This window comes from Corylus avellana, chromosome ca7 (genome assembly GCF_901000735.1).
Source record: "Corylus avellana chromosome ca7, CavTom2PMs-1.0".
Taxonomy (NCBI): domain Eukaryota; kingdom Viridiplantae; phylum Streptophyta; class Magnoliopsida; order Fagales; family Betulaceae; genus Corylus; species Corylus avellana.
The window spans coordinates 23,661,958-23,687,671 of record NC_081547.1 but is presented as its reverse complement, the minus strand read 5'-3'; the positions used below and the strand labels follow the sequence as shown (position 1 = coordinate 23,687,671).

At 34.8% G+C, this 25,714-nt stretch overlaps 3 protein-coding genes across 9 annotated transcripts; 2 read left to right on the top strand and 1 right to left on the bottom strand.

Moving 5' to 3' along the window:
* Nucleotides 1–3,805: 3,805 nt before the first annotated feature.
* LOC132186098 (uncharacterized) lies at nt 3,806–9,938 on the bottom strand. Of its 7 annotated transcripts, none has more exons than XR_009440705.1 (8): nt 9,579–9,938; nt 9,128–9,468; nt 6,624–7,626; nt 6,454–6,516; nt 5,353–5,503; nt 4,717–4,913; nt 4,491–4,590; nt 3,806–4,324 (listed from the first exon to the last, which is right to left on the bottom strand). XR_009440705.1 is itself a non-coding variant. In XM_059599900.1 (8 exons), the coding sequence occupies exons 1-5, from the start codon at nt 9,249–9,251 to the stop codon at nt 5,376–5,378; spliced, it is 477 nt and encodes a 158-aa protein (XP_059455883.1). In that variant the 5' UTR covers nt 9,252–9,571; the 3' UTR covers nt 3,806–4,324; nt 4,491–4,590; nt 4,717–4,913; nt 5,353–5,375. The 7 variants fall into 7 exon arrangements, 3 of the variants coding, with proteins under 3 accessions (XP_059455883.1, XP_059455886.1, XP_059455885.1); XR_009440707.1 differs by having other exon boundaries at nt 6,628–7,626; XR_009440706.1 differs by having other exon boundaries at nt 6,624–6,695.
* Nucleotides 9,939–11,839: 1,901 nt separating this feature from the next.
* On the top strand, nt 11,840–15,428 carry LOC132186097 (cytochrome P450 76T24-like). Its single transcript, XM_059599899.1, has 2 exons — nt 11,840–12,773; nt 14,720–15,428. Exons 1-2 carry the CDS (start codon nt 11,880–11,882, stop codon nt 15,326–15,328), a joined length of 1,503 nt encoding a protein of 500 aa, XP_059455882.1. The 5' UTR covers nt 11,840–11,879; the 3' UTR covers nt 15,329–15,428.
* Nucleotides 15,429–21,582: 6,154 nt separating this feature from the next.
* LOC132186096 (cytochrome P450 76T24-like) lies at nt 21,583–23,399 on the top strand. Its single transcript, XM_059599898.1, has 2 exons — nt 21,583–22,516; nt 22,624–23,399. Exons 1-2 carry the CDS (start codon nt 21,620–21,622, stop codon nt 23,233–23,235), a joined length of 1,509 nt encoding a protein of 502 aa, XP_059455881.1. The 5' UTR covers nt 21,583–21,619; the 3' UTR covers nt 23,236–23,399.
* Nucleotides 23,400–25,714: the final 2,315 nt, after the last annotated feature.

Below are 25,714 nucleotides of genomic sequence, written 5' to 3'. Positions count from 1 at the left end.
GGCTTAGTGTAAAATTACTGTGTTTTGATACTTTTAGATTTATATGTGGAGAAGAACCCTACCTAAAAAAAAAAAGGACAGCAGTGTTGCTGTGTGTATTGTCATGTTCTAAGGGATTCCTAAGGCAGATATCAGAAGTATGAGGTATGTGGTAATTGAATAAGGTGGAAAGAAAAAAATGGTGTAGTAGTTTCGAGAGAATGGAATGCTTGTTTTGTTGAGGATGGAAGAAAATTAAATGGCAGGTTTGAATTGGCTGTTTTGAAGATCAATTTTTTTTTTTTTTTTTGAGAGAGGGTTGGGCTGCTACCAGTTGATTTATTTTACATTGGTAGACTTTGGATTTAATTAATTTCGGAGATTTGGTTTTCATTTTTCCCATTCTCTTTAATTTTTCTTATGTACTCTAGCATCCTGGCAACACCTTTTTCCACTTTTAGTGAAATTAGTACCTTATCAAAAAAGGAAAAAGAACAAGTGAAGTATTTGGATATCCAACCTAATCCAAAATCATTTACCTTAGTTCAAATATATGCTTAGATATGAACTTGTCTGAAAGTCTGTTTTGTTGATGATATGTTGCAGGTTTTTTGTGGTGTGTTTATGGTTTTGAGGTTAATCTGTTTCCTCTGTAAGGGTGTTGCTGCAGATTTTCTATGTTTCTTGTTTTGAGGATAGGGTAAATTCTGGAGGTTTGTTGTGATCTTTTGGAGGCTCTCTTATTTTTAGCTAGTGCTTTTAGTAAATGTTAAAAGATTTTGAGTTTGTAGTTGGCTGATTGTGGTGTATAGTTTTTGTAAGTGTTGGAAATTTGTAATGATGTATAATTTTTGCAAGTTTAAATAGTTGGCATGTTTTTGTAAGTTGGAACAATTGGAATGGTATATTGTTTTGGTAAGTTTGAACAGTTGGTAGCAACTTTTGTAATTGTGATTAATGTCCAGAGAAGCAGACAAATTATTGAAGTCATATTCTTTGGACAAATTATTTAAGTCATATTACTTGTGGAAGCACTTTGCTCACGTCTGTTTGATTGGAAATTGAGAAATTTTGTTGCTCATTTTTGTGTTTTTCGTTTTATTTCCAGCCACTGTTTCATTAGTTTTTAATTATCTTCTTCATGTTTTGGCAAATTTTGTTAGTTTTAACAGCTGGGAAGTTCTCATTTTGTGATTCTAGTACTGGGTTTCTGGCGATTTCCCAGCGAGGGCGTTTCAGGAGCCATTGAAGGTGTTAAACATGAATAAAAGCTCGAAACGTTTTCATCTTCTAGATGTATGTCTCTGTGTTTTCTACCCTGTTCTCTTAAAGTACCAATTGGGTTTTTTAAACTTAGAGAGAACCCATTTTGGTTTTTGGGATGTCATATATTTTTGTTGTTGGGTTTGGATGGTCCTGGGGTGGATTTGAAGCAAAGCTGAAAGAATGATAAGCCACGTCATCTTTTTTGTGTGAATTGTTTTTAGTTGGTTGGTGGATGTGTATTTCTGCTTTTCAAAGGCTTTATTCTGGTGGGAGTTTTGTTACTAACAATAAAGGGCGGGGATGCTTTTCTATATCCATTTGATGTGTTCTTTGTTTTCTCCTACGATTTTTAGGAGGATCTTACAATAGGATTTCAGTGACCTGTTGAAAAGTGGTGTAAATGTGTTTGCAGATGAACGGTTTGTAATGTGCTTGTTGATGTTACAGTATTGTACCTCGCAATGGAAAAAAAGAAATGGTTGTGGAAGAGGAAGTCTTCTGACAAAAGCACCGGCGAAACTGAGAGTTCAGGTTCGATATCTTCGCATTCAGAGAGATACTCTGATGATCAGGTATGCAGCTGAATCCTCACTACAACAAAATTTGTGTTACATTTGACTTCTAGGAAGCTTCAAGGCCTTTAACTGATAATGACCACAGAAACCTCTGTATCTCTGCACTCCATTTTTTCTTTTTGTTAGAAACTATTCTTTTCTCTAAATCACTTAAACATTTATGCAATGTTTCAAGTTTCGCTGACATTTCGGGAGTGTGACATTCTGCTTTTGATTTTTACTATTTATGAAAAATTTGGGCATCAACCTTTTACCATGTGAACCTGCTCTACAGATAAACTTTTGAGAATTTTTTTAAAAAAGCTCAACATTGTTCTTTGCTGACTTTCTAACCGTCCAATTGAGTGTCTTCTGATCTCAAAAGGGAAATATGAGTATCTTGCAGTTATAAAAAGTGTTGGTACTTGGTTGCTTGTCCAACCTCTTTGAAGTCCCCCTCCCATTTCTTTCAGCATAACTAAATTTCCTCTAACATGCATGAGAAGGCCACTCTTTCTCAGGCTGTCCCACTCATTAATTATCTTGAATGAAGAAGTTTATCTTATGTCTAAGACATCAGATTATAGCAAGTTGATTCGCAACTTGTGTTTTCCAATATAGGATAATTTTTCTACATCTTATTTTGATTGTGGTGATTTTATCTTTATTAATTAAATGGTGTAATAATTGGTTTGGTAGACTTAATTGTTAAACTTGGGGTTAGAATTATATTTTTCAATTTGATTATATTTCTTGCTTATGAAATCTTAAAATTTGATCAGCAATTTCTCATTACAGGTTGATCTTGCCACTGATAAGCCAAATATCGTTCTGTTCAATGTGAACTTCTCTAATGGTCTTCCACAATATGTGTTCAGAGGAGTTAGGTCCACCAATTTCTTTCCTAAGAAATGGGCAATACATGCACTTGATGTTGGGTTCGGTTTTAACTGTCTACTAGTTTATATGGTTTTCTCTGTGTACAAAAGGGATCATCTTACTATACTGAAGCTAATGTTGAAGTTGACTTGATTTGTAAGTCCAAACATATTAAATGAGAATATGTCTGTAACAGCTCATTTAATCTAAAGATCATTTCTTTTTTCAATCTGTATTAGTTCAGAGCTCTTTCAAACTTGAATATTCAAACACTAGAGAAAGGAAAAATTATCCTCTCCAATTAAAGGGCTTGAGAAGACCCGTGAAAACAAAGAAAATAAAGCATAATCATCATTCATAAAAGTTAAGAGGATTTTGGAAATGCTGGTTCCAAAATATGCATTTGTACACACTTTTCATACAGGAAAAAGCAACGAGAAAATATTTTATCTAATAAAAAAGAAATATCTACTTCCATTCTCTTACGCATGGTTTATTCATCTCCGTACAAAGAAGCATGTTACACAATCATTTTTCAACTATGTTTTTTTACAAATTTAATAGTAGATTTGCCAAAAAAGAAAAGAGACAAAATGTACAAGAAATAATTTTGTTCAAATATTGAAAATACTTGTTAGACGAGAATTACCAAATAATTTTAAAATATGGTCCCTAGTCCTTACTACTAAAACACTTTCCAAAACAAATCACAAAATACTTCAATATATATATAATGCCTAATCTTTGGTGGACCTGGTGGTTACAAAACAAGATATAGAAACCACCACCTGTTAAGTGACACCTATAATAAACTCAATTTTTTTCAACCATTTTTGTTTTGTTTCTTTTTATCTTCTTTAAATAGTACTCAATTTTTTACTTGCTCAAAACTTTCAAATGTAAACCCACCAGATACACCTTAATTTCACCTTTACAAAAACTCCTTTCAAAACACAACCGAAAACACTATTCAGACAATTTATTAAGCACACCCACTACTTTCTTTTTTTTTTTTTAAAAAAAAAAAATGAATAAAAGAGAAGCTGAACAAGAAGACCTTAACCTGGTTCAAACATAGCAATATATAAAAGAAGAATAAAATGATAATCACGAAAGGAAATGCACTCTAACAACAATAAGAGAATCACATCTGATTGTGTAAGAAAAATTTCAAATACATAGTGTAAAAAACCACTCTAAAGCGTAAAACAACCGTTTTTCATTTGACTCTAGGGATGCCACTATGGAACCGATGACTTCATGAAGCACAAGAGGCTGCTCCTTTCAAGAAGCAGGATTCAACAAAAATAGGCAATAAGAAAGGAAGCATACAGCTGGCCATACTGCCCATGCAACTTAAAAGACGAGTCTCTATTAAATTTTTTTTTTGGGTCGACTTTCCAATTTTTTTTCCCTTGTATGTTAATGAATTGTTACAATGGGCAGAGGCAAATCAAAGGGGGGGGGGGAACAAGATCAGGTGTTTCTGCCTCGATGGATTTCAAGGCAGTGTTCACTTTTTTCAACCAATTGTCCAGACGATCGCGCAAGGATGTGATCTGTGGAATCCCCAATACTCTTGGCTGCACCCAGGATACATGCACTGTTCCCTCAATTTGATCAATTATGCCCTCGATCAGATGAACCTGCAATAAAGTTCTCCCAGTGGTTTGTATTCAATCAAAAGTTGTTCCACAAAAATTATGTTGCAAGAAACATGCCAAATAGGAAAGTCACAAAGGTAGTAAAGATTCACAAAGCATTTAAAGATCAATTACTCTTCATTAATATTTCAAGGACATGGGGACTTACAAAAAGGCTCTTCATAAGAAGATGCTCCACCTCCTCGATAGAAAGTTTTGTGCGCTCTGCAATGATACTCAAAGGTATAGTTCGATCATCAGATGACCGGCTGCAAGGAAACATGTAGCAGTTAATCAATTATGCCAATTGTATCAGGAAAGACTTGTTCCTCTGGCACAAATCAAAGGTAGAACCAAAAAAAAAAAAAACAAACAAAAAAAGACAAATGCTAAACCTGAAAATAATTTCCATCAAGCAGATAATATTTATCTTTTCCACCAGCTTTTTCTCATTCTCAACTAAAGATGGCTGAGCCCTCAGAGCAGCATTGTGCACATGACATAGGTCCTGATAACGAACTAAATCACCAGAGTTGAATGCCTGAAGAATATAGTAGAGCCACTCAACATTTGTTCCTAGAAGACTCTTAATCTGCAGAAAGTAAAAGATGTCACTACCCATCATAGCAGGCTGCTAAAATGAAGCATCTAAAAATTTAGTAAGAGAAAAGACTCGGTATCGAAAAGCGAATTCATGTCACATCAAGAAACTGTTTCAAATGATCCAATACTCCAAAAAAATTATAGAACCACCGGGAACATAAAAAAACAAAAACTCTAGAGCAATGCATGATGTGTAAGCCATTAAAATCCAAATCCAATTTCCATCCTTTTTGAGTTGGTCATACAAACATTCAACAATATAGATAAACAAACTAATGAAATGAAATTAAGCATATACCAGTGCATACTATATTGAATGTCAATTCACACGTCCATTCTGTGCCTTAAATCTGTTTATAAAAAATCTAACTTTCAAGCCTTAGCCACCTCCAAGTAGAAAAAGCTTGTTGTTTACAGAAAATACTTACCAACTCAAAAGTATGTTTTCAGTTCAATCTTCTAATTTGAAACTAAGGTCCTTGTTTAGTCCATGCCGAAGGTTATCTCCATCAAGGACATAGGACAGCTTTCCCCTAGAATGCAGTTCTCTACTTAATGAGCATGCCAGTGTGCTTTTCCCTGAACAATTTGTACAAAAAGCTTCAGCAAGACATAGCAACTACATCCAATTATGCAGCACTTACAAAAAGCATTTCTTATGGAGCAAGAAGATGTCCTGAAACATGAATGCAGCAGTCAAATAGAAATATATCAAATGAATTAGCAGCCCAAAAAAGCCGTCAATACCTAAGAATAAACGGTGGTATCATCCATGAAAAACTAAAAAAAAAACTATTAAAGAAAAAAGCAAAAATTCTGAATCAACAAGAATCATCTTAATTAAATAGCTATGAGGATCAAGCAAGTATAGGAGTCATTGATCTTTGAACAAAATAACACCAATGCTTAGGCATCTACACTTGATAAATTACTGTCATCTCTTTCTGGTAAGTGACAAGTTTAGATAACTCACACAAAGATGACAAAAATACTTAGTAACAACTAGGTACCACCTATTCTTCAGTAAACACCAACTCAAAACTGTTAACATTTATTTGTGCATGTGTGTGTGTCTGTGAGAGAGAGAGAGAGACAGCTATCATGAGAGGCAACTTTATCTGTTTGAACTCTACAGCTCACTATGATCAGAATCTTAGACCCAAGATTCTTCCATTTTTATTTTAAGTTCTGTAATTTAATTTGTATAACTTGAATAACAACTACTACCACATTGGCTACAATATTTCCAGTAAAATAGTGATACAGTATACAACTTGGCCAGACACAATCCTCATTGCAGATTTTCGGTACAACTTCTCTATAAATGACATTGAGGGTAGCACTATATTATTAAGAAAATCCTATTAAGCCCATGGCAATTTATGTGATTGACCAACTGGAAGCATGGCTTTGAAAACTAAGTAAATTACATATAATCTTAACTCAGACTCTCTTGGAAGTTTGGCAAGCAAAATTTTCTCACCCGTGTATTTAGTTATAAGATGCAAATGTGTCAAATATTCACTTACCGGTTCGAATGAGGAGGAAAGATGCATATGACCCAAAGATTACATTGTAGCCAAGCTGGAGACCTGAAAACCACACATATAACCAATTCAAGGAACTGACATCTGATGGGTGGAATATGTAAAATTTGAGAACCATATGTATCCCGTGGAAAGAGTAAACTTGTATCTACCTACAGCCAAGGAAGTTTTGATCCAGCTGTAGTTTTTCTTGCTGTAGAACTCCATTAAATGGTTTAGATGTGCTGCAAAACATGTTCACAAACAATAAGACTGGGAATGACCAATGATCAGCATGGATGTTTCAAGTACTTAGATAAACTTGGATAGAGGATTCTCCCGCTCTTCCATATTAGCAACTCACTTTTTGTCATATATAAATTTCAAGGCGAATTATCATAGTTTATAGAGTTACTCCAAAGTAATTATGGACAGATTATGTGTACATCAGTTTTCAAGTTATACCAGAATTTCAGTTCCATAGATCAATAGCCAATTAGTACAGAAACAGATAACATAATGACTTCACTCCTAAAGATCATTTAATTCCTAAAACACATCCATGATTGTAATCGAACATAAGCGCCCACCAAGCTCTAAGCAGGTCACAAGAAATGCTTCATAATTATCTGAACGACACCAATGCAAAATGATACAGGTTCAATGACAACAATAGATGTAAGCCTAACATCAAATTGGAAATTTAATTTATACACAACCAACAACTAACTATAGTCTCAAACTTGGAGTCCACCTACCAAAAACAACATAGACATCAATTCCACAAAATACTACAAATTTCTCATGAACATAAATTATAGACATAATAAGTCCAGTCTCTTTTTTGGAATTTCTACATGTATGTGGAATTTCTCTTTTTTGCAATTTCTACTGTAGAGTGACCTTTTGCAATTTCTCTTTTTTGAAGCAATTATAAACAAGTATCTCACTCAGGCATTTTAACAAGCATCTTACCAACGAATACATATAACACCATTTATTTCCCGTAAGACAGGAGAATTAAGAATCTAAGGAAACAAAATAGGCAAATAAGTATGCAATCTTCAAAGCATAAACAAAACCATCTTCTGGCCAACCGACTAGATGATGAAAAGTAAAATTTCCATAGAGGCTCATTGCCTTCATCCCCATAAATACCACTTCCAAAACAACAACCTACAAGATAAAATGAAATTAGTCAATAGATTATGCAATACCTGAGAATATTAACAAGAGAAAAGTAAAATTAATATAAATAGTAGAATTTTTCAGAAAATATATATGACTAAAACAAAATTGTATCTCACTCAGGCATTTTAACAAGCATCTTACCTACGAATACAAAACAAGCTCTCACTCTAGACCCATTTCCCATCCTCAATTTCAAAGAAGCATCGAAAAAACTCAATGACATAAAAATAATGCAGATCTGGGAGAAATATTGTTCTTGAAGGCCAAGTGATTAAGAGTCTAGGGTTAATTTAGTATTTAATTTGGGTAATTACTTTAAGAGTTGTAGATGTTTTTTTTTTTGCACAGAGGAAGATCACGAATTTCATAACTGCGTTTGGTCTGTAAGTATTCTAAATTCAAATACTATTAAAACTATTTTATAGGGTTTTATTAGGTCTTTGGTTTACCAGTCCAATAAGGAGACCTAATCTTAATAGATTAAGAAGGTCAAAAGGTCTTACAAATATGCTTCAATGGACTAGAGGCATTTGACTTTGACTATAGTAACATCAGGTGTTTTGAGTATTGAGACATGTTTGTCTACTGCATGCTGTTACTTCGAACAACCACAAACTTCTCTCTTTACAATCCCAATTCACATCCCTCCTATACATTTTGAAACTCTAAAACCCCAAAATTACCAACAACTTTCAGCCATCAGCCTCAAAAGAACGATCTTGATTCTTGTCATCCAGCAAGCAGAATTCGCAGTTTTCAGCTTCTATAGCCTTCAAGATTTAATCGTTTCAAAACCTATACAACATACAAACTCTAAACCCTTTCTTATACCAGTTGATGCATAGGTATCTATTTTAGAAGACAGCAACTCTCTCTCTCACAGACCTGCTCCATCAAATGTTAAGTCACCCTTAAGCAAAGTATGTTGAATTGCTCCTAAGCTATTAAAGTATGTTGAATTGCTCCTAAAGCTATTAAAGTATGTTGAATTGCTCCTAAGCTATTAAAGTATGTTGAATTACTCCTAAGCTATTCAACATGGAGGAGATTCAATTATTTCTGTTATGCCTTTCTTGGTTGGACCAACCCAACCAGTGATTTCCGACAAGTCTTTCTGAATTTTTAGAGCAAAAGGCAGAACTACAAGAAAGCTTTCTTTGTCTTAATGGATAACAAATTCATTTTCAAATATAGTTGGGAGACTCCCCCTAAGAAATGGGTAAAAAATGGAAAGATCAGGGTTCACAAGTAAAGTGGGCTCAACAACCAAATAAAAAAAGGCAGAATCGTTGGTTGTGAGAGAGTAAAATCATAGTTAGATATCAAATAGAGATAACCAAAAAGATATCCATAACTCAATTCCAAGTCAAATAAGCTTAGGCCTCTGTGGAATATGATAATTAACCATGCCCATTAGAAAATCTGACAAATATTAAGATCTCATTTACCAAGATGAGAATTTTCAAGCTTATAAAGCATAAATCACCTTGTATTTGTGGAAGCTTTGAAAATATGGCAGCCATGGTACTCCACCTATCTGTTTCTGTGGACATATATATGCACTGCAGGGCACAATCCACAGCTTCAACCTCATCCCTGAAAAAAACCATTACTCTGGAACTCTCCCCACCCTTCCTCAACTACCATGTCTCTGCAACCCTCCTCAATTACAATCAAGCATGTGTCCAATTTCTTCTCCAAAGCATACCAGATGAAATTAAAAAAAAAACTTCTTTTCTGGTTGGATGGTGGGTCGTCGATGGGGGTGGTGCCGGTCGTTGGTGGTGGCGTTGGGTGCTGCTGAGCGTTCGTCGGGTTTGGGCCAATCTTAAAAATACACAGATTAAATATATCCCATCATCTAAGAAATTTGAGCAAGCACTAGAAAAAACACAAACAAAAAAAAAATCAAAGAGGAGCCATGGGGAGAGAAGCACCGGATAATGGACGGCGGCTCCTATCTGGTGCAGTAGGTCGGCGGCGGCGTGGGCCTCGCCGGAAGCCAAAGGCGTGGGGTGGGGGAGAGAGAGCAGAGCTGTAATGGTGTTGGGGAGAGAGCTGAAGGTGAAGGGATAGCATGGGTTGTTGGAGTAATGATATGCTGAACACCGGTTTGGGAAGAAAAGTCTCATGGAGGAGAACTAGAACCGGCGGGAGCTCATAGACGGGTTCGTTGGCGGCGGTGACGGTGGGGAGACGCACGGTGGGAGGGAGGAGTCACGCCGGCGCCGATGGGGGAGAACCAATGTGCCGGTTGGGGGGAGAAAATGGGGTTGGGAAGAAAATGGGGGGAAATGAAAAATGGGTATCGCGGGATTGGTTTTGACGCTTAGTTTTTGAAATTTTTTTTTTTTTTTTAATAAACAGAGGTTACGACGTGGCACATGCCACGTCAGCGGCGTGCGTTACTGTTCACGCACGCCGCGTAACCTGTATCATTACTCAACATGTTTATCTAATAAGAATCGAGTTCGCACGGACTGATTTTTTGTTTGAGACTAAAATTACTATTTTGCCCTTACTCCTTGATCTTTATACTTAAATTAAACAGGCTTATATTTGTCTTTTAGCATTTTTGTAGATTGCAAAATAATCATTTTAACTTTTTTGAAATGTGAAAAATTAAACATTTTAACCTTTTATAAGGAGCTGAATTTCTGCAAAATAATCACAACAGACAAGTCTTTCGGATTCTCAAATTTTTTTTTTCATTCTTATTTTATAGAGGGCCTCGATATTATAAACAAATAATATTATTTAAAAAATATATATATATGTTGACTGTTGAGGGCCTAAAAGGCTGTTATGCAGAAGGCCTCCATATTATAAAAAAGAATAATATTTTTTTTAAAAGCATGTTGAAGGATTAAAGAAAGCATGTTGGGATCTTGATATTATAAACAAATAATAATATTTTTCTTAAAGCTTGTTAAGGGCTTCAAGAAAGCATATTGAGTGTCTTTATGCAATTTTTTTTTGGCTTTATTAAAAAATATTTTGGGCTTTAAAAAAAAAAAATTTGGGCCTTAGAAATTTGGGGCTCTAAGCGCCGGCCTAACTCGCCTAGCGATTGGGCCGGCCCTGATTACAAATAATAATATTTTTCTTAAAGCTTGTTAAGGGCTTCAAAAAAGCATGTTGAGGGCCTTCATGCAAAATTTTTTTGGCTTTATTAAAAAGTATTTTGGGTTTTAAAAAACTTTTTTTTTAACCTTAAAAATCTGGGCCTCTAGGCATTGGCCTAACTCTCCTAACGGTTGGGGTGGCCCTGATTACCCTCATTTCATATCCAATACTAGTAGCTTTCTCATATATATATATTTCCCAAATCCCGTGGACAAACATTCCACAAACCCAAGCCAAATTACCCTAGGGCCGGCCCAATATATTTTGGAGCTTTAGGCAAAACTTTAAAATTTGGCTTTATTTTTTTAATATTTAAATATTAATTAAATAATATTTATTTTTATATGGCATGACATCTTTACCTAATAAGCACCGAGTTCGCACTTAGTGATTTTTTGTTTGAGACTAAAATTACCATTTTGCCCTTACTCGTTCTTTATACTTAAATTAAGTAGGCTTATTTTTGTTTTTCAACATTTTCTTAAATTGCATAATAATCATTTTAACTTTTTTGAAATATGAAAAGTTAAACATTTTAACATTTTATGAAGGGCTGAATTTCTGCAAAATAACCACAACAAATAAGTCTTTGGGATTCTAAGATTTTTTTTTTTTTCGTTCTTATTTTATAGAGGGCCTCGATATTGTAAACAAATAATATTATTTTTTTAAAAAGAAACATGTTGACTATTGAGGGCCTAAAAGGCCATTATGCAGAAGGCCTCCATATTATAAAAAAATAAAAAATAATATATTTTTTTTAAAGCATGTTGAAGGCCTAAAGAAAGCATGTTAGGACCTTAATATTATAAACAAATAATAATATTTTTCTTAAAGCTTGTTAAGAGTTTCAAGAAAGCATGTTAAGGGCTTTTATGCAAATTTATTTTGGCTTTATTAAAAAATATTTTGGGCTTTAAACAATTTTTTTTTTGTCTTAAAAATCTGGGGTTCTATGCGCCGGCCTAACTCGCCTAGGGGTTGGGCCGGCCCTGAATTTACCCTCATTTCATATCCAGTACTAGCAGCTTCCTCATATATATAACATCTCACTTTTGATCATTGCAAACAACTCCCGCTGTTGCTTTCTTATGCAAAGCCAAATCCAGTGAATGGAGTACCTAGCGTTTGTTCTGGCACTTTCCTTTTTGTGGGCAATCATTCATATCACCTCCGGTCTAGCACGCCGGAACTCTGGTTCACCCAAACTCCCACCAGGCCCCAGGCCTTTTCCGATCATCGGAAACATCTTTCAGCTGGGCAACCAACCTCATCAAGCTGCTGCCAAACTCTCAAAAACTTATGGACCCCTTATGACTCTCAAGCTCGGGAGCAGGACAACCATAGTCATTTCCTCTCCAGACTTAGCCAAAGATGCACTTCAAAAACACGACCAGGTCTTCTCCAGCCGAACCATCCCGGACACTGCCCGAGCATTCGACCACCACAAATTTTCAATGGCATGGCTGCCCGCATCGGCTCAGTGGAGAAGCCTCCGAAAAGTTTCTGCCCAGCAAATATTCTTCCCACAACGGCTCGATTCCACCGAAGCCATTCGATGTAAAAAGGTGCAACAACTAGTAGACCACGTTAAGGAAAATTGTAATAGTGGTGAAGCGGTAAATATTGGTCGAGCAGCCTTCACAACGGTCCTTAATGCCATATCCAACACATTTTTCTCCACTGACTTAGCAGAGTATTGTTCAAATGCATCCCAAGAGTTCTTGGATCTCGTAGTGGGAGCCATGGAAGAAACAGGAAGGCCGAATATTGTAGACTATTTCCCTGCACTTCGTTTAGTTGACCCACAAGGTGCACGCCGAAGGATGAATATTTATTTCAGAAAGTTTTTTGTTGTTCTTGATGGTATAATCGATAAACGATTACATTCAAGAGCATCTACCTTGGGTTCTAAGGCAACCAGCGATGTACTTGACTCCCTCCTCAATCTCGTTGAAGAAGATGATGCAGAATTGAGCTGCGATCAGATGAAACATTTGCTTCAGGTGAATTTTCCTTTTCAGTCATATTTTGATCGTTATAAGTTATAAACTTTATAAGGATGAAGACTTTCAATAATTTATAGAGTATTTTATGGAAAAAAATAAATAAATTCTTGTACTTTTAGTTCATTACAATCTTAATATTTAATTATATATAGTCCACCCATATTTTAATAATAATAAATGTTGATGCGAAAAAGTCATAATTTTTTGGGGAAATTCCGAAATTATCCTTTCTCCATGAACTACCACGAGATGACTATTTTCCGCCATCAATTACCAACTTTATATTACGACTCCATCAAACTACCATTTCGTTACAAAAACCCTCATTCAGTTAGTTAAGGCCATTAAGTCGGATGGTCAAACGTACTATTCACAGTTGACCGTCAGACTTAACGACTTTGACTGACGAAATTGAGGTTTTGGTAATGAAATGATAGTTTGATGGGGTCGTAATGTAAAATTGGTATTGGGGTATATGATAATCGAGTGGTAGTTTATAGGGGGAACGGATAATTTCCCCTAATTATTTTTATTTAGAAAATACAAAGTGATACAAGATTCCTGAAAATATAATAACTAGCCACCCATGAAAAAATAAATCTTAGATTAAATGTCTTAGAAATTTTAGACAATCTTAATTCATAAATTTATTTTGGCATGGGTGGCTAGTTATATTTTCAGGAAACTTGTATCAATTTATATTAATTTGGATAGCCTGACCATTTTTAATTTTTTTAATTTTTTTTTTTTTTTGTCATCGACAGTTTGGAAATTAGGCGGGTCGAATATTAAGGTTTAAGCTTTTAAGGTAAATGGTAATTTAATAAGGTATTAGAGCTTCTTTTAATCATTTATCTCAAATTTTAATTACATATTTATGAAAACTTCACAAAAAACCTTTGAACTACCACGCAATTTGAAAATATCCAGCGAATTTCAAAACCTTTAAATTTCACATCCGAACTTTCAATTTGATGCAATTTACCTCGTCAGTTTTTTGTTGTTAAAAGTGATGAGATGACCTTTATACCCTTGAAACTTTTATAAAATTTCAATTTTACCCTTCATTTCAAATTGATTTTTAAAAAAATTAAAACCAAAAAAAAAAAAAAAGGAAAATTGGATGATATAATTAGGTCCTTTTAGTGATTTCCGTTAGGGTTTAATGGTAAAAATTGATGAATGGGTCAATTGCATCAAATTGAAAATTCAGTGGTGAAATTAAGAGCTTTTGAAATTTATAATCTTCTCAAAAGTATGGTAGTTCAAAAGTCCTGAGTGAAGTTATTCCTAAATATTTTATAAGTTAAATCTAGCTTATTACAAAAACAAATTAAATAGTAAAAAAATAATAATTAAATAATTAAATCAATATCTCATTCAACTTTTGAGATAAGGGGTTTGTTTGTTAAAGCTTTTTTCTTTTGATACTGTAGTTGATGTAAATTAATGTAAAAAAAAAAAAAAAAAAGTTCAAATATTTTGATGTTGATTGTTTTTCGAAAAATGGTGCTTAAAAACTTACAGGGAATAAAAATTTTGCCCAACAATGCCAAGTGCTTTCTCAATCATAAGTCGTTAATTATCATCACAATTTGGGGGACCAGCAGAATTTTGTCCAAAGGAAAAGGTCAATAATACATGAGAAAATTATTCATTACTACTGTTAATTGTATTACTCCTTCTGTGTGAGCCTTATATATATATATATAAGGCTTAATTTTTTTTGTCTATGGGAAATACAGCCTTAATTTTGCAGCAAAATTATTGATTACTTCTGCTTTCTTTGAAAAGCAGTTTTCTTTTCTTTTCTTTTTTCTTTTTTCATTGAGGAGAAGTTTTCTCAAGTAGTCAGCTCTCACGCAACGTTTTTTTTTTTCTTTCTTTCTTTGAGGTGAAGTTTTCTTAAGTAGTTAGCTCTCACACAACTTTGTACGTGTCAGGATTTATTTTTTGCAGGGACCGACACAACATCAAGCATAGTAGAATGGGCAATGACAGAGTTACTCCACAGCCCTGAAAAAATGGCAAAAGCCCGGAAAGAGATTGAAGAAGTGCTTGGCAAGGACGGACTTGTTCAAGAATCGAACATCTTAAAGTTGCCTTATCTACAGGCAATAGTGAAAGAAACCTTTAGGTTGCACCCACCAGCGCCCTTCCTGGTTCCCCATAAGGCTGAGGTTGATGTAGAGATGTGTGGCTTTACCGTGCCCAAAACTGCACAAATACTAGTAAACGTATGGGCCATGGGACGGGATTCAAGCGTATGGAAAAACCCAAATTTGTTTCTGCCGGAGAGGTTTTTAGACAAGGAAATTGACTTCAAAGGGAGAGATTTTGAGCTCATTCCCTTTGGAGCTGGAAGAAGGATTTGCCCTGGATTGCCTATGGCCAACCGGCTGGTGCACTTGATGCTGGCCTCTCTTGTCCACGGCTTTAACTGGAAGCTGGCAGATGAGATGAAGCCAAAAGATATTGACATGAGAGAGATGTTTGGCATTACCTTGCATAAGGCTGAGCCCCTCCTGGCTATTCCCATCAAATCTGTGTAATTTTATAATGTTAGACAAATAATAGTCAATGGACGTGTGTGTGTAAATGTAATGTAAGGATTTTGCAATTACCGTACCTCATTTGTAGTTGTTATCTTCTTCCTGCTTCCAAAACTTTTTTTTTTTTTAAGTACATTTCATTAATGATTAAACCAAACCAAAAACAAATTAAGCAGGATACAAAGGAAAACAGGACAAGATCAATAAAACCAACTTTTTTGGAAGGATTTGCGTATGCTTTCAAAAACTTAACTCATGTAATTATTGTACGGCTAAATTGATATAGAGTGCCTATATATCATTGAATTTATGGGCATTCTTTAATAAAGGTTAATTCAATGGTTTGAAGCATGCCACATCAACTTAGTTGTATATAAGATTTGAGTTTGTAGTATTGCATGTTCATGAAAATTTGTTGAGAGCTAGTTCTGAATATATATAATCAAACTTCATGCCAGTTCCATGTGTAATTAGTTGCAAGTTTGAGTAAACATTACCTTTATGTCTATTTAAAATTGATGTGGCTTTTAAAATTATCATTGAATTTGTGATAGATTATAATTTAATAGTAATTTTAAAAGTTACATCAATTTTAAGTTGATAGAAGAGAGATATAAGAATAACGTATATCATTACTCCTGTATTAAGAATTATTTTTCTTTTTATGAAGTATTCATTGACTAAAAAAAATTATTGGGGTGTTAGCTTATGAGTGCTGTGTTGTAGTTTACTGTGTTACAAAGACAAGACCTTTTGAGCTCATTTTTTGTTCTTTCACTTCAAGTTAGTGCATTGAATTTCTTGCTAGCACTAGTATTCAATTTTTTATTAAAGGGTTATATGACCGTTTGGAACCATTGAATTTCTTGTCGGCGTTTATAACTATAAACCGTTAGTCTATAATGACCATTCAATTTCTACGCTTCTTTCTCTACGCCTATATAACTGTTTGTCCATGAAATTAGGATTTTTTTTATGTTCATTTGAATGATAATATCTAGTTACTTATATTGTAATGGTATTTTTATTCCCTAAAAAAATTATAAAAAAAAACAAAAAAAACAAAAAACAAAAAAACAAAAAAACAAAACAAAACAAAACAAAAATATCAATTCAATATGACTAACTGGATATTATCAAATTCAAATACACCGGAGAGAATCTTGTCCCTTGTCCATGGCCCTTCTATAATCGTTAAATATTAGCTTACAAGTAATGTCATAATGATGACTATAATTTTTTTTTTTTTTTTTTTTAACATATTCGAACAAGGAAAGAGGGATTCAAAGACATTCGCTTTATGAGACGTGTCCTCCATCCAATTAAGCTACCTCTTGGGAACTAGAATAAGGACTAGAGTTAGTCCTCCTTGTATCCTCCCAAACACAACGGCTTTTAAAATCACTAATAAATCAAAATTTAATAATAATCATTTTAAATTTAATGGTAATTTTAAAATTCACGTCATTGGTTCTCATTCTAGCATTACTCAGCACTTGAAAATTACTACTTTGAAGCTAACATTCTCTATATAAAAGGCTCACTAAAGTGCACTTGAAAATTACTACTTTGAAGCTAACATTCTCTATATAAAAGGCTCACGAAAGAGCACTTGAAAATTACTACTTTGTTTACGCTCTTTGTTCTAAAAATTCTGAAATTGTCATTTTACAAGATAAAAATAAGGGTTAATAACTTTTTTGATACTTGGGTCTTAAGGTTTTTCCTTTTTCCTCCTAGGTTTTTAAAACGTTACTAATTTAGTACCTCACCTATAGGAAAAGACAAAATCAATACCTCTGTTATTTTTCGTCAGTCCCAACTAACGGAATTCCACGTGTCACTCCCACAATACGCCACGTGTCCTAAAAAAATAAAATAAATTTAAAATTTTAAAAAAATTAAAAAAAATTAAAAAAAAAAATCTCTCTCCTGCATCCTTTCTCCTTCTCATTCTCCCTCTCCCTCGTCGTCTACCCAACCCTCCTCAACAAAGCACCCATTCGGCCAAGAATACCCAGAAAATCAACGAAGCACCCAAAACACTAAGAAACAAAGCAAATCAACCCCTTAGAAACCCAAAACAAGGCAAATCCACCACAACCAAAACAAAACAATCGACCAACCGGCCAAAACACCTCCAAAAAAAAAAAAAAATTGGACAAAACCCAACCCAAAAAATCAAACAAAAATAACCCAAAATCAAGCCTCAACTTCAACCGACTAAGACTCGCCTTGGTTACCGGCGTGGATGAGAGAGAAAGAGGTGACCCACCGGTGTTTTCCATCCTATGTCAATCCAGTGAGGGTGAGTTTGGCCGGTTGGGTGATGGGTTTTCCGGTTGCGTTCGCTGTATTCGGTGGCCGGCCGTTTCCCGTCGGTGAGGGGGAGAGGGAAGAGGAAAGAGAGAGTGTGAGGAGGTGGAGGAGGGTTGGGTTGATGATGAGGGAGAGGGAGAAGGAGAAAGGATGCAGGAGAGAGCCTTTTTTTTAATTTTTTAATTTTTAATTTTTATTTTAGGACACGTGGCATATTGTGGGAGTAACATGTGGAATTCCGTTAGTTGGGACTGACGAAAAATAACGGAGGTATTGATTTTGTCTTTTCCTATAAGTGAGGTACTAAAGTAGTAACGTTTTAAAACCTAGGGGAAAAAAGGAAAAACCTTAAAACCCAGGTACCAATAAAGTTATTAACCCTAAAAATAAAAATATAAGTTGTTCTATTAGCCTTCATTTTTTAAAGTATCTTCTTAACAAATGTAGATGCTATATGAAAGAATTTATAATCTATGAAAAAATTTGTGGGCCTAACTCATCTCATAAAACCGGTTCAATAAAAGAAGGTTGCACATTTCTTGTAAACTTGCCTAAAATCTTGTCCACAGGTAATGTGGGATCATTCCTCAACACCCTCCCTCACATGCAGCCCAGTATTTTTCCTGGTCCTTGTTACGGTGTAAGTAGTGTGGGTCTCATTCGTATTGTGGTAGGCTCTGATATCATGATAAATTACCAACTATCCTAAAAGCTTAAACTAATAGAAAGAGATAAATTACTTAACCAATACTTTAACACTCCACATCTCCTGAACAGGGGTAGCTTGCGCCAACCACCCCAGATCGAATCTGGGGTGACCGGCGAGCCACCCCAGGCCATGGGAGTGGCCGCGTGGCCACCCCTAGGCCTAGTGGTGGCTGCCGGCCACCCCAAGTGGGGGAGGGATGACCAGCTAGCCACCCCTTCATCTCCCTTTAATTCTGGTTTTTTTAAAAAAATAATAATAATAAGTTAATTTTTTATTTGATATGTGATATAATCTGGTGTAGTTGAGCTTTTTTAAAAATCTTAAGTTTGGTAAATTTAGCTTAGGTGTTATCTTCTTATTGGTTGTACAAAACTCACATTTTGTGCAAACTCCTTATCTAAGTTATTCTCTATGGGCAAACCCAACTCTTTTTTCACTCAAAAGGTTTTTAGAGAAGGACGTTATTGACTTCAAAGGTAGAGATTTCGAGCTCATTCCCTTTGGAGCTGGAAGAAGGATGTGCCCTAGATTGCCTTTGGCAAATCGGATGGTGCATTTGATGTTGGCCTCTCTTGTCTACCACATCGATTGGAAGCTTGCAAATGAGATGAAACCACAAGATATCAACATGAGAGAGATGTTTGGGGCTTTCCTTAGATAGAGACGAGCCTCTCCAAGCTTTTCCCATCAAATTAGTGTAACTTTCATTGCTTTTGTTCTTTGCCAAATATGTATGTGCATGTTTAGATCATGTGTTTGATATTAGAGAAGTGTTATAGTGCAATAAAAATACTATTTTTTGCCCATAAAAGTTCTAGGTGGCAAGAGGCTACAAGCTCCTACGTGGTTGCAGCTAAACAAACTGTGGTTAGGAGCCTGTGGCCTCTTGCCACCTAAGACTTTTATGAATCAAAAATTGTCTTTTTATTGCACTATAGCATTTTTGGGCCAAAAATAATATTGTTGGGTGTGACTTTGAAATATGCCGTGTCTTGTGGGCCCATCCAATTTGCCTTATATTTGGTGTTCTCTTTGTATTTTAACCGACTTTAATTTTTATGATACAATTAATTCACGAAGTCGTTAGTTTTTTAAACTATAATTCAAAGATTTCAAACAACAACTAGAAGGGAGGGTTGATTCAGAGTAATGCTATAAGTCTCTCTTGTGTCTCTCTTGAGCCCCTCCAAGAATGATGTAGTTATTAAAATAATCATTGGGCTTGTGATTAATCATTATTAAATTTTGATCAAATGATGATTTTAATAGGCATATCATTCTTGGAGGGACACAAGAAGGACTTCTAGAAAATGAATAATGATAGGCAAAATTATTTAATATTGATAGGAAAAATTACACCTACCAATACCGACCCAACGACCGATCCTAATGTATGTGCATGTTTAAATCGTGTCACGTGTGTATGATAATAATGTTGGACGTGACTTGAAACTAAATATCAAGTGTTGTGGACCCATCCTAGTTGCGTTTATAGTTGGTGCTTTCTTTGGACTTTTTTATATGTTGTCCTTTTATGCAAGATATAGATGTTGGGCAGTGATGGAGCTAAGATGTTGTTCTTGTAGGGCGGAGGGCGGGACAATGGTTTAATAATTAATTAATATAAAATAATGTTATATTTTAGTACATTTCATATAAAAATTAATATAAATACTTTATTGAATAATGTTACATTTACTTTCACTTTTTTACATAAATTTTTTATATTTATAAGTGGCTCTTAAAACTATCATTAAATATAATATGAATTTTTATTGAATTTTTATTCAATGATGGTTTTGAAAGTTACATCTAAGTATGAAAAAATTGTCTAAAGAAATTAGAGTAGATATAGCATTTCTGTACTTCATTTATTTCAAACACCTCAAAAAAAATATTGCATACTCAATATTAATTGCTTCTATATTTAATTATCTATCAATGCTATTCTAAAATAATATTTAATTTAATTTATTCAAATTTACTGCATTCTCATACCTATTAGTATTTTTACTTTGCATTTTGAAAATATATTCTAAATTTTTTTATATTTTTCATTCCATAATAAAATCAATTGGGTGGCTGAAATGCCACCACAAGGTGAGTTGACGAAAAAAAAAGGAAAGGACAATTTGGTCTTGAGAAAAGAGAGGGAGAGATCGATCGACTAGTGTGTGAGAGAAAAGAAAGTTTGAGAGAGAGAGAGAGAGAGAGAGAGGGAAAAGAAACACTGTAGTGGAGGAGAAGTGAGAAGAAAAAAAGAGAAATCATGAGCGAGATGGAGAAACTACTGTAAGCACAGAGAGAAGAAGTGGAAGAAAGAAGGAGGAGGAAGAAAAGGAGCAGGGACAAGGGCAAGAAAACTGTGAAAACTACTTGTTAGAATTTTTTTTTTTTTCAAATTTTTTTGTGGGGTTCAGGTTGCCTGCCCGGCCGGACCGGCCCTACCTATATCTTCCACTGTGTTGTGGCGTATTTGGTACGCAAAACGATTATTTTATTAAATAAATAAATAATTATTACTGATAATTTTTTTAAAAAAAAATAAAAAAGTGAAGCGGATTATCTATTCATGTTTCGTAGTTTAATAACAACACATATGCTCTCATTAAAATTGAACATAAATTATTAAAATACTCAAGACATATATAAAATAATAATGATAAAAATAAGGAAGAAAAAAAAAAAAAAATCCCTTATCGTATAATAACATAGGGAACCCTTACCAATTTTGTAAAACTCATGACATTCTCAATTATACAATTACAAAGTTTAAAGAATACATTTTGGTATCAAAAGCTAATCCCATAATAAGTTTCTTAATAATTTATTTATTAAATTGTGGACTTTTGCAATAACATTGAAGATTTTGATCATTCATGATGTAGTCTCCAATGATTGTTTCATTGGTTATAATCTATGTCTATGTCTTATGAAGTAAAAATCATTCAGTTGAATCGGTATTTATATTTTATTCTTCATTCTTTATGCTTTTGTGTACACAGAGTTAGCTTCATTTACTTCCATTGTCATTTAGTAAACTTTGCAATAAATCAAAAGGCAACTTCTCTTATCTTGTACAATAATTGAGGTGTTGTACATTGCTGACTTGGTGCTTTATTCAATTATGTCCTGCAAATAACGTAAAAAATGCATCGTTTAAAACGATTTTTTGTCTTGTTTCTCCGACCAAATTGCCTTTATAGATTAGTGATCTGATCATATCCCATTATTATCTTATCTCTGAATACAAAATTGAGTGAATGGAGTACCTACCATTTGTTCTGGCAGTTTCCTTTGTGTGGGGATTCATTCATCTGCTCATCTCCGGTCTACGACGCCGGAACTCTAGCTCACCCGGACTCCCCCCAGGGCCCAGGCCTTTTCCGATCATCGGAAACATCTTGCAGCTGGGCAAGCTGCCTCATGAAGCTGCTGCCAAACTCTCAAAAACTTATGGACCCCTCATGACTCTCAAGCTCGGGAGCAGGACAACCATAGTCATTTCCTCCCCAGATCTTGCCAAAGAAGCACTGCAAAAACACGACCACGTCTTCTCCGGCCGAACTGTCCCGGACTCCGCTCAAGTACTCGACCACCACAAATTTTCAATTGCGTGGCAGCCCGCATCGGCTTATTGGAGAAACCTCAGGAAAGTTTCTGCCACGCAAATATTTGTTCCAAAAAGGATCGATTCCACCCAAGCAATTCGAAGAAAAAAGGTGCAAGAACTAGTAGATTACATTGAAGAAAATTGCGGCAATGGTCAGGCGTTGGATATTGGTCGAGCAGCCTTCACAACCGTCCTTAACTCCATCTCAAACACATTTTTCTCCGCTGATTTGGCGGATTTTTGTTCAAATGCATCCCAAGAGTTCCAGAGTCTTTTACTGCGCATCATGGAAGAAGCTGGAAGGCCAAATATTGCAGACTACTTCCCAGCACTTAGTCTACTTGACCCACAAGGTGCACGCCGAAGGATGTTGGTTTATTCTACAAAATGGTTTGGGATTCTGGATGATATAATCACTAAACGAGTACAATTAAGGGCATCGTCAAGGGACTGTATGGCAAGCAGCGATGTACTTGATTCCCTCCTCAATCACGTTGAAGAAGATAATTCAGAATTGAGCTACGACGATATTAAACATTTGCTTGTGGTGATTTAACTACTACCTTTCTTGATTTTTGCTTCAAAAGCTATATATATATATATATATATTTGTTTTTCTCATTATAATTGTTTTTAAATTAAATTTTATTTCAGGATTTATTTTCTGCTGGGATCGACACAACAGCAAGCACGGTAGAATGGGCGATGGCAGAGTTACTCTACAACCCAAAAAAAATGGCGAAAGCCCGAAAAGAGCTTGAAGAAGTGCTTGGCAACGACGGGGTTGTTCAAGAATCGGACATCTCAAAGCTGCCTTACCTACAGGCAATAGTGAAAGAAAACTTTAGGTTGCACCCAGCAGCGCCTTTCCTGGTTCCCCACAAAGCTGAGGCTGACGTAGAGATGTGTGGCTTCACCGTCCCCAAGAATGCACAAATACTAGTAAATGTGTGGGCAATGGGACGGGATTCAAGCATATGGCCAAACCCAACTCTTTTTTCGCCCGAAAGGTTTTTAGAGAAGGACGGTATTGACTTCAAAGGTAGAGATTTCGAGCTCATTCCCTTTGGCGCTGGAAGAAGGATGTGCCCTGGATTGCCTTTGGCAAACCGGATGGTGCATTTGATGTTGGCCTCTCTTGTCCACCACTTCAATTGGAAGCTTGCTAATGAGATGAAACCAGAAAATATCAACATGAGAGAGATATTTGGGCTTTCCTTACATAGAGCCGAGCCCCTCTGGGCTATTCCCATCAAATTAGTGTAACTTTGATTGCTTTTGTCTTTACGCCTAGTACGGATGTATTGCATGTGCATGTGTAGATGTATCATGTGGCCTCTACCTTCAAACCGTAGCTTAGCCCCCTAGCTAGGTTAACCCATGGTTGTGACGTGCTTGGAAGTGCTATATAGTATTGTGTATTTGTTTATGATTGTTATATTTACTGCTTTGGGGGACGGAGTAATAATACACTAAATCTTTTTTAGAATTCTTACAAATATATATGATGTAACTTTTAGAATTATCAATAGATTGAAATTTAATAATAATTTTAAAAAGTTACATTACATTTTAGAGAACTTTAGAATGACTCTAGTCCTCCTTATTAGAAACCATACATTTCAAATTGTTGAGATTAACGTGGGTGACTTGAAAGACATCAAGTTAGAGCTTCAATAAATTAAATACTTCATTCATTATTATAATAAGCTGTGTTACATTAATATTTATAGACTATCAACTTATTTGCTAAGATTTAAAAATAAAAAAATAAAATAAGGCTCCATTTGTTTCAACGTAAAATGTTTTCTGTCATAAAATGTTTTTCACTAAAAACATACTTCCAGTGTTTGGCGTGTACGAAAAATCATTAAAATATCTTTTATATTTGCATTCAATCATATTAATTACCTATAAAAATAGGCTTTTATTCACAACATAAAAATAATAATATAAAATAATTAAAAACTAACCTAACAATTTGAGTTCCGGCAAGTTTGGCTATGGTTTGCAGGGTTTGATCATGGTCTGTCGGGGTTCAACAAAGTCCAAGTGGTGGTCCAGTGGTTTGTGAAGGATAAATTTAAACTCGAAAAATGGTTTACAAAATTTAAAAAAAAATTGACCATTTTTTGAAACTAAGAAAGCTTTTTTGGTCAAATATAAAATATTTTTTGTTTGACTATTATTTTTTGGTTTGCGCCAAGCATTCAAAAAATATTTTATGTCCAAACAATCGAAGTATAAGGGTTACAATTGACAACTATTAAGTGAACACCAATGCTTGAAGAATACTAATGAGATAAAACCCCTAAAGCATGATCCCTTCTTCTTCAAAGTAACCTTTACTACTAAAAAAGAAAAAGACTTCTTCCCTCCTAGACTCAGATATATTTTCTTGTCGAACACCTTCCACGGATAGTCTTCATATTTGTTGGTTGTTAATGCCAAAAATTAACCTGTGATTATGCACGTTCAGTCTTCGATCTGAGATCCTTGCAAGACAAGCAAACGTCAGAGTGGTGCGCCGCGTAGGAGGAAGAAGGCGACAACACCACCTCCTATAGTTAAGTCAGTAAAGGTATACAACAGAAAGTGAAAGAGATTGATGATCGTGCAACTATGCAAGCATACCGGATCCTTGCCTTTAGCCAACCATTATATAGATGTGGTATTGGTTTGATTGGATGCCTGGGACGTTAGAAAGTATTTTCATAATTATGGTGGATTTGTTACCTCTTTGTTGCCATGTGCCTCAAGTTAGGTGCGAGGTCCCTAAGTGGCCGTAAAATCAAGTTTAGGCTATTTGAATATTGGGCCAACTGATTATTGGGCCAGTGGAAAATGTAAGCCCCAATTCAGTAGCCCCATTCCCTTTGACTACTTGGGCCTTCCATTGGGAATTCCTAACTTTAATAGAAATATAGCAACATGTAGTCTGTAGATAATAAAAGATAGCTAGTGTGGACAGTTGTTAGCTCTACTCCGTCAATTATTGTATCAATAGTATTCTCTACCTCCTCTAAATGGATTAAATTATTACTGCTTATTTTATCATGCTTTATTTAATAAATGTTTTTTCTACATGTTACACTATTATTTCTTCTTAAAATGCATCACTGTATATATATAAATGCTCTAAATGTTAAGATGGTTTTCAAAAAGAAACTAGCTAATATGTCACTCAAAGAGAATTGAGATCCACTGCAATAATGGGAGAATTGCTAGTGGATTTTTTTTTGAAATTCTGGCCATTCATTTTTATCCAACAGCCACAAATTCGCAACGTGTCCTATTCGATATAAAATAATAAAATATTATGTAAATTTTAAAAATAAATATAAAATAAAATAATAAAATAATTTTTTTTAAAACATGGGGTGGTTCAGCCATCCCATTTTCCCCTAGGGGGTGGCCGACCACCCCCAACCGGCTTTTGGGTGATTTTATAATTTTTTATAAAAAAATATTACACATTCCAAATTTTCTTTTAAAAGTTGGTTTCCAAATGATGTCACCATCTCATGAATTAGTGACATACTTCTCAAAATAATAAATATCACGAGATGGTGACACATCATTTGAAAACTAACTTTTGAAAAGAAAATTTGAGACGTACAACACTCATCTATTTTATATTCTTTATATGGGGCCTTTGTTCTATTTTTTTTTTTTTAATCCCCAATTGGTACCAAATAATTCAGGACGGCTTGATTTTGGCCTCCACAAAAGCTCAAACATTACA

Excerpts from the sequence above, each read along its gene's own strand:
- LOC132186097 (XM_059599899.1), top strand. The coding sequence starts at position 11,880 with ATGGAGTACCTAGCGTTTGTTCTGGCACTTTCCTTTTTGTGGGCAATC. Across the intron at positions 12,774-14,719 it reads AGATGAAACATTTGCTTCAG|GATTTATTTTTTGCAGGGAC; the intron begins GTGAATTTTCCT and ends TGTACGTGTCAG.
- LOC132186096 (XM_059599898.1), top strand. The coding sequence starts at position 21,620 with ATGGAGTACCTACCATTTGTTCTGGCAGTTTCCTTTGTGTGGGGATTC. Across the intron at positions 22,517-22,623 it reads ATATTAAACATTTGCTTGTG|GATTTATTTTCTGCTGGGAT; the intron begins GTGATTTAACTA and ends ATTTTATTTCAG.
- LOC132186098 (XM_059599900.1), bottom strand. The coding sequence starts at position 9,251 with ATGGTTTTTTTCAGGGATGAGGTTGAAGCTGTGGATTGTGCCCTGCAG. Across the intron at positions 6,696-7,532 it reads AGTCGGTTGGCCAGAAGATG|CACATCTAAACCATTTAATG; the intron begins GTTTTGTTTATG and ends CATGTTTTGCAG. Across the intron at positions 5,504-6,453 it reads TTTCCTCCTCATTCGAACCG|GGAAAAGCACACTGGCATGC; the intron begins GTAAGTGAATAT and ends CAAATTGTTCAG.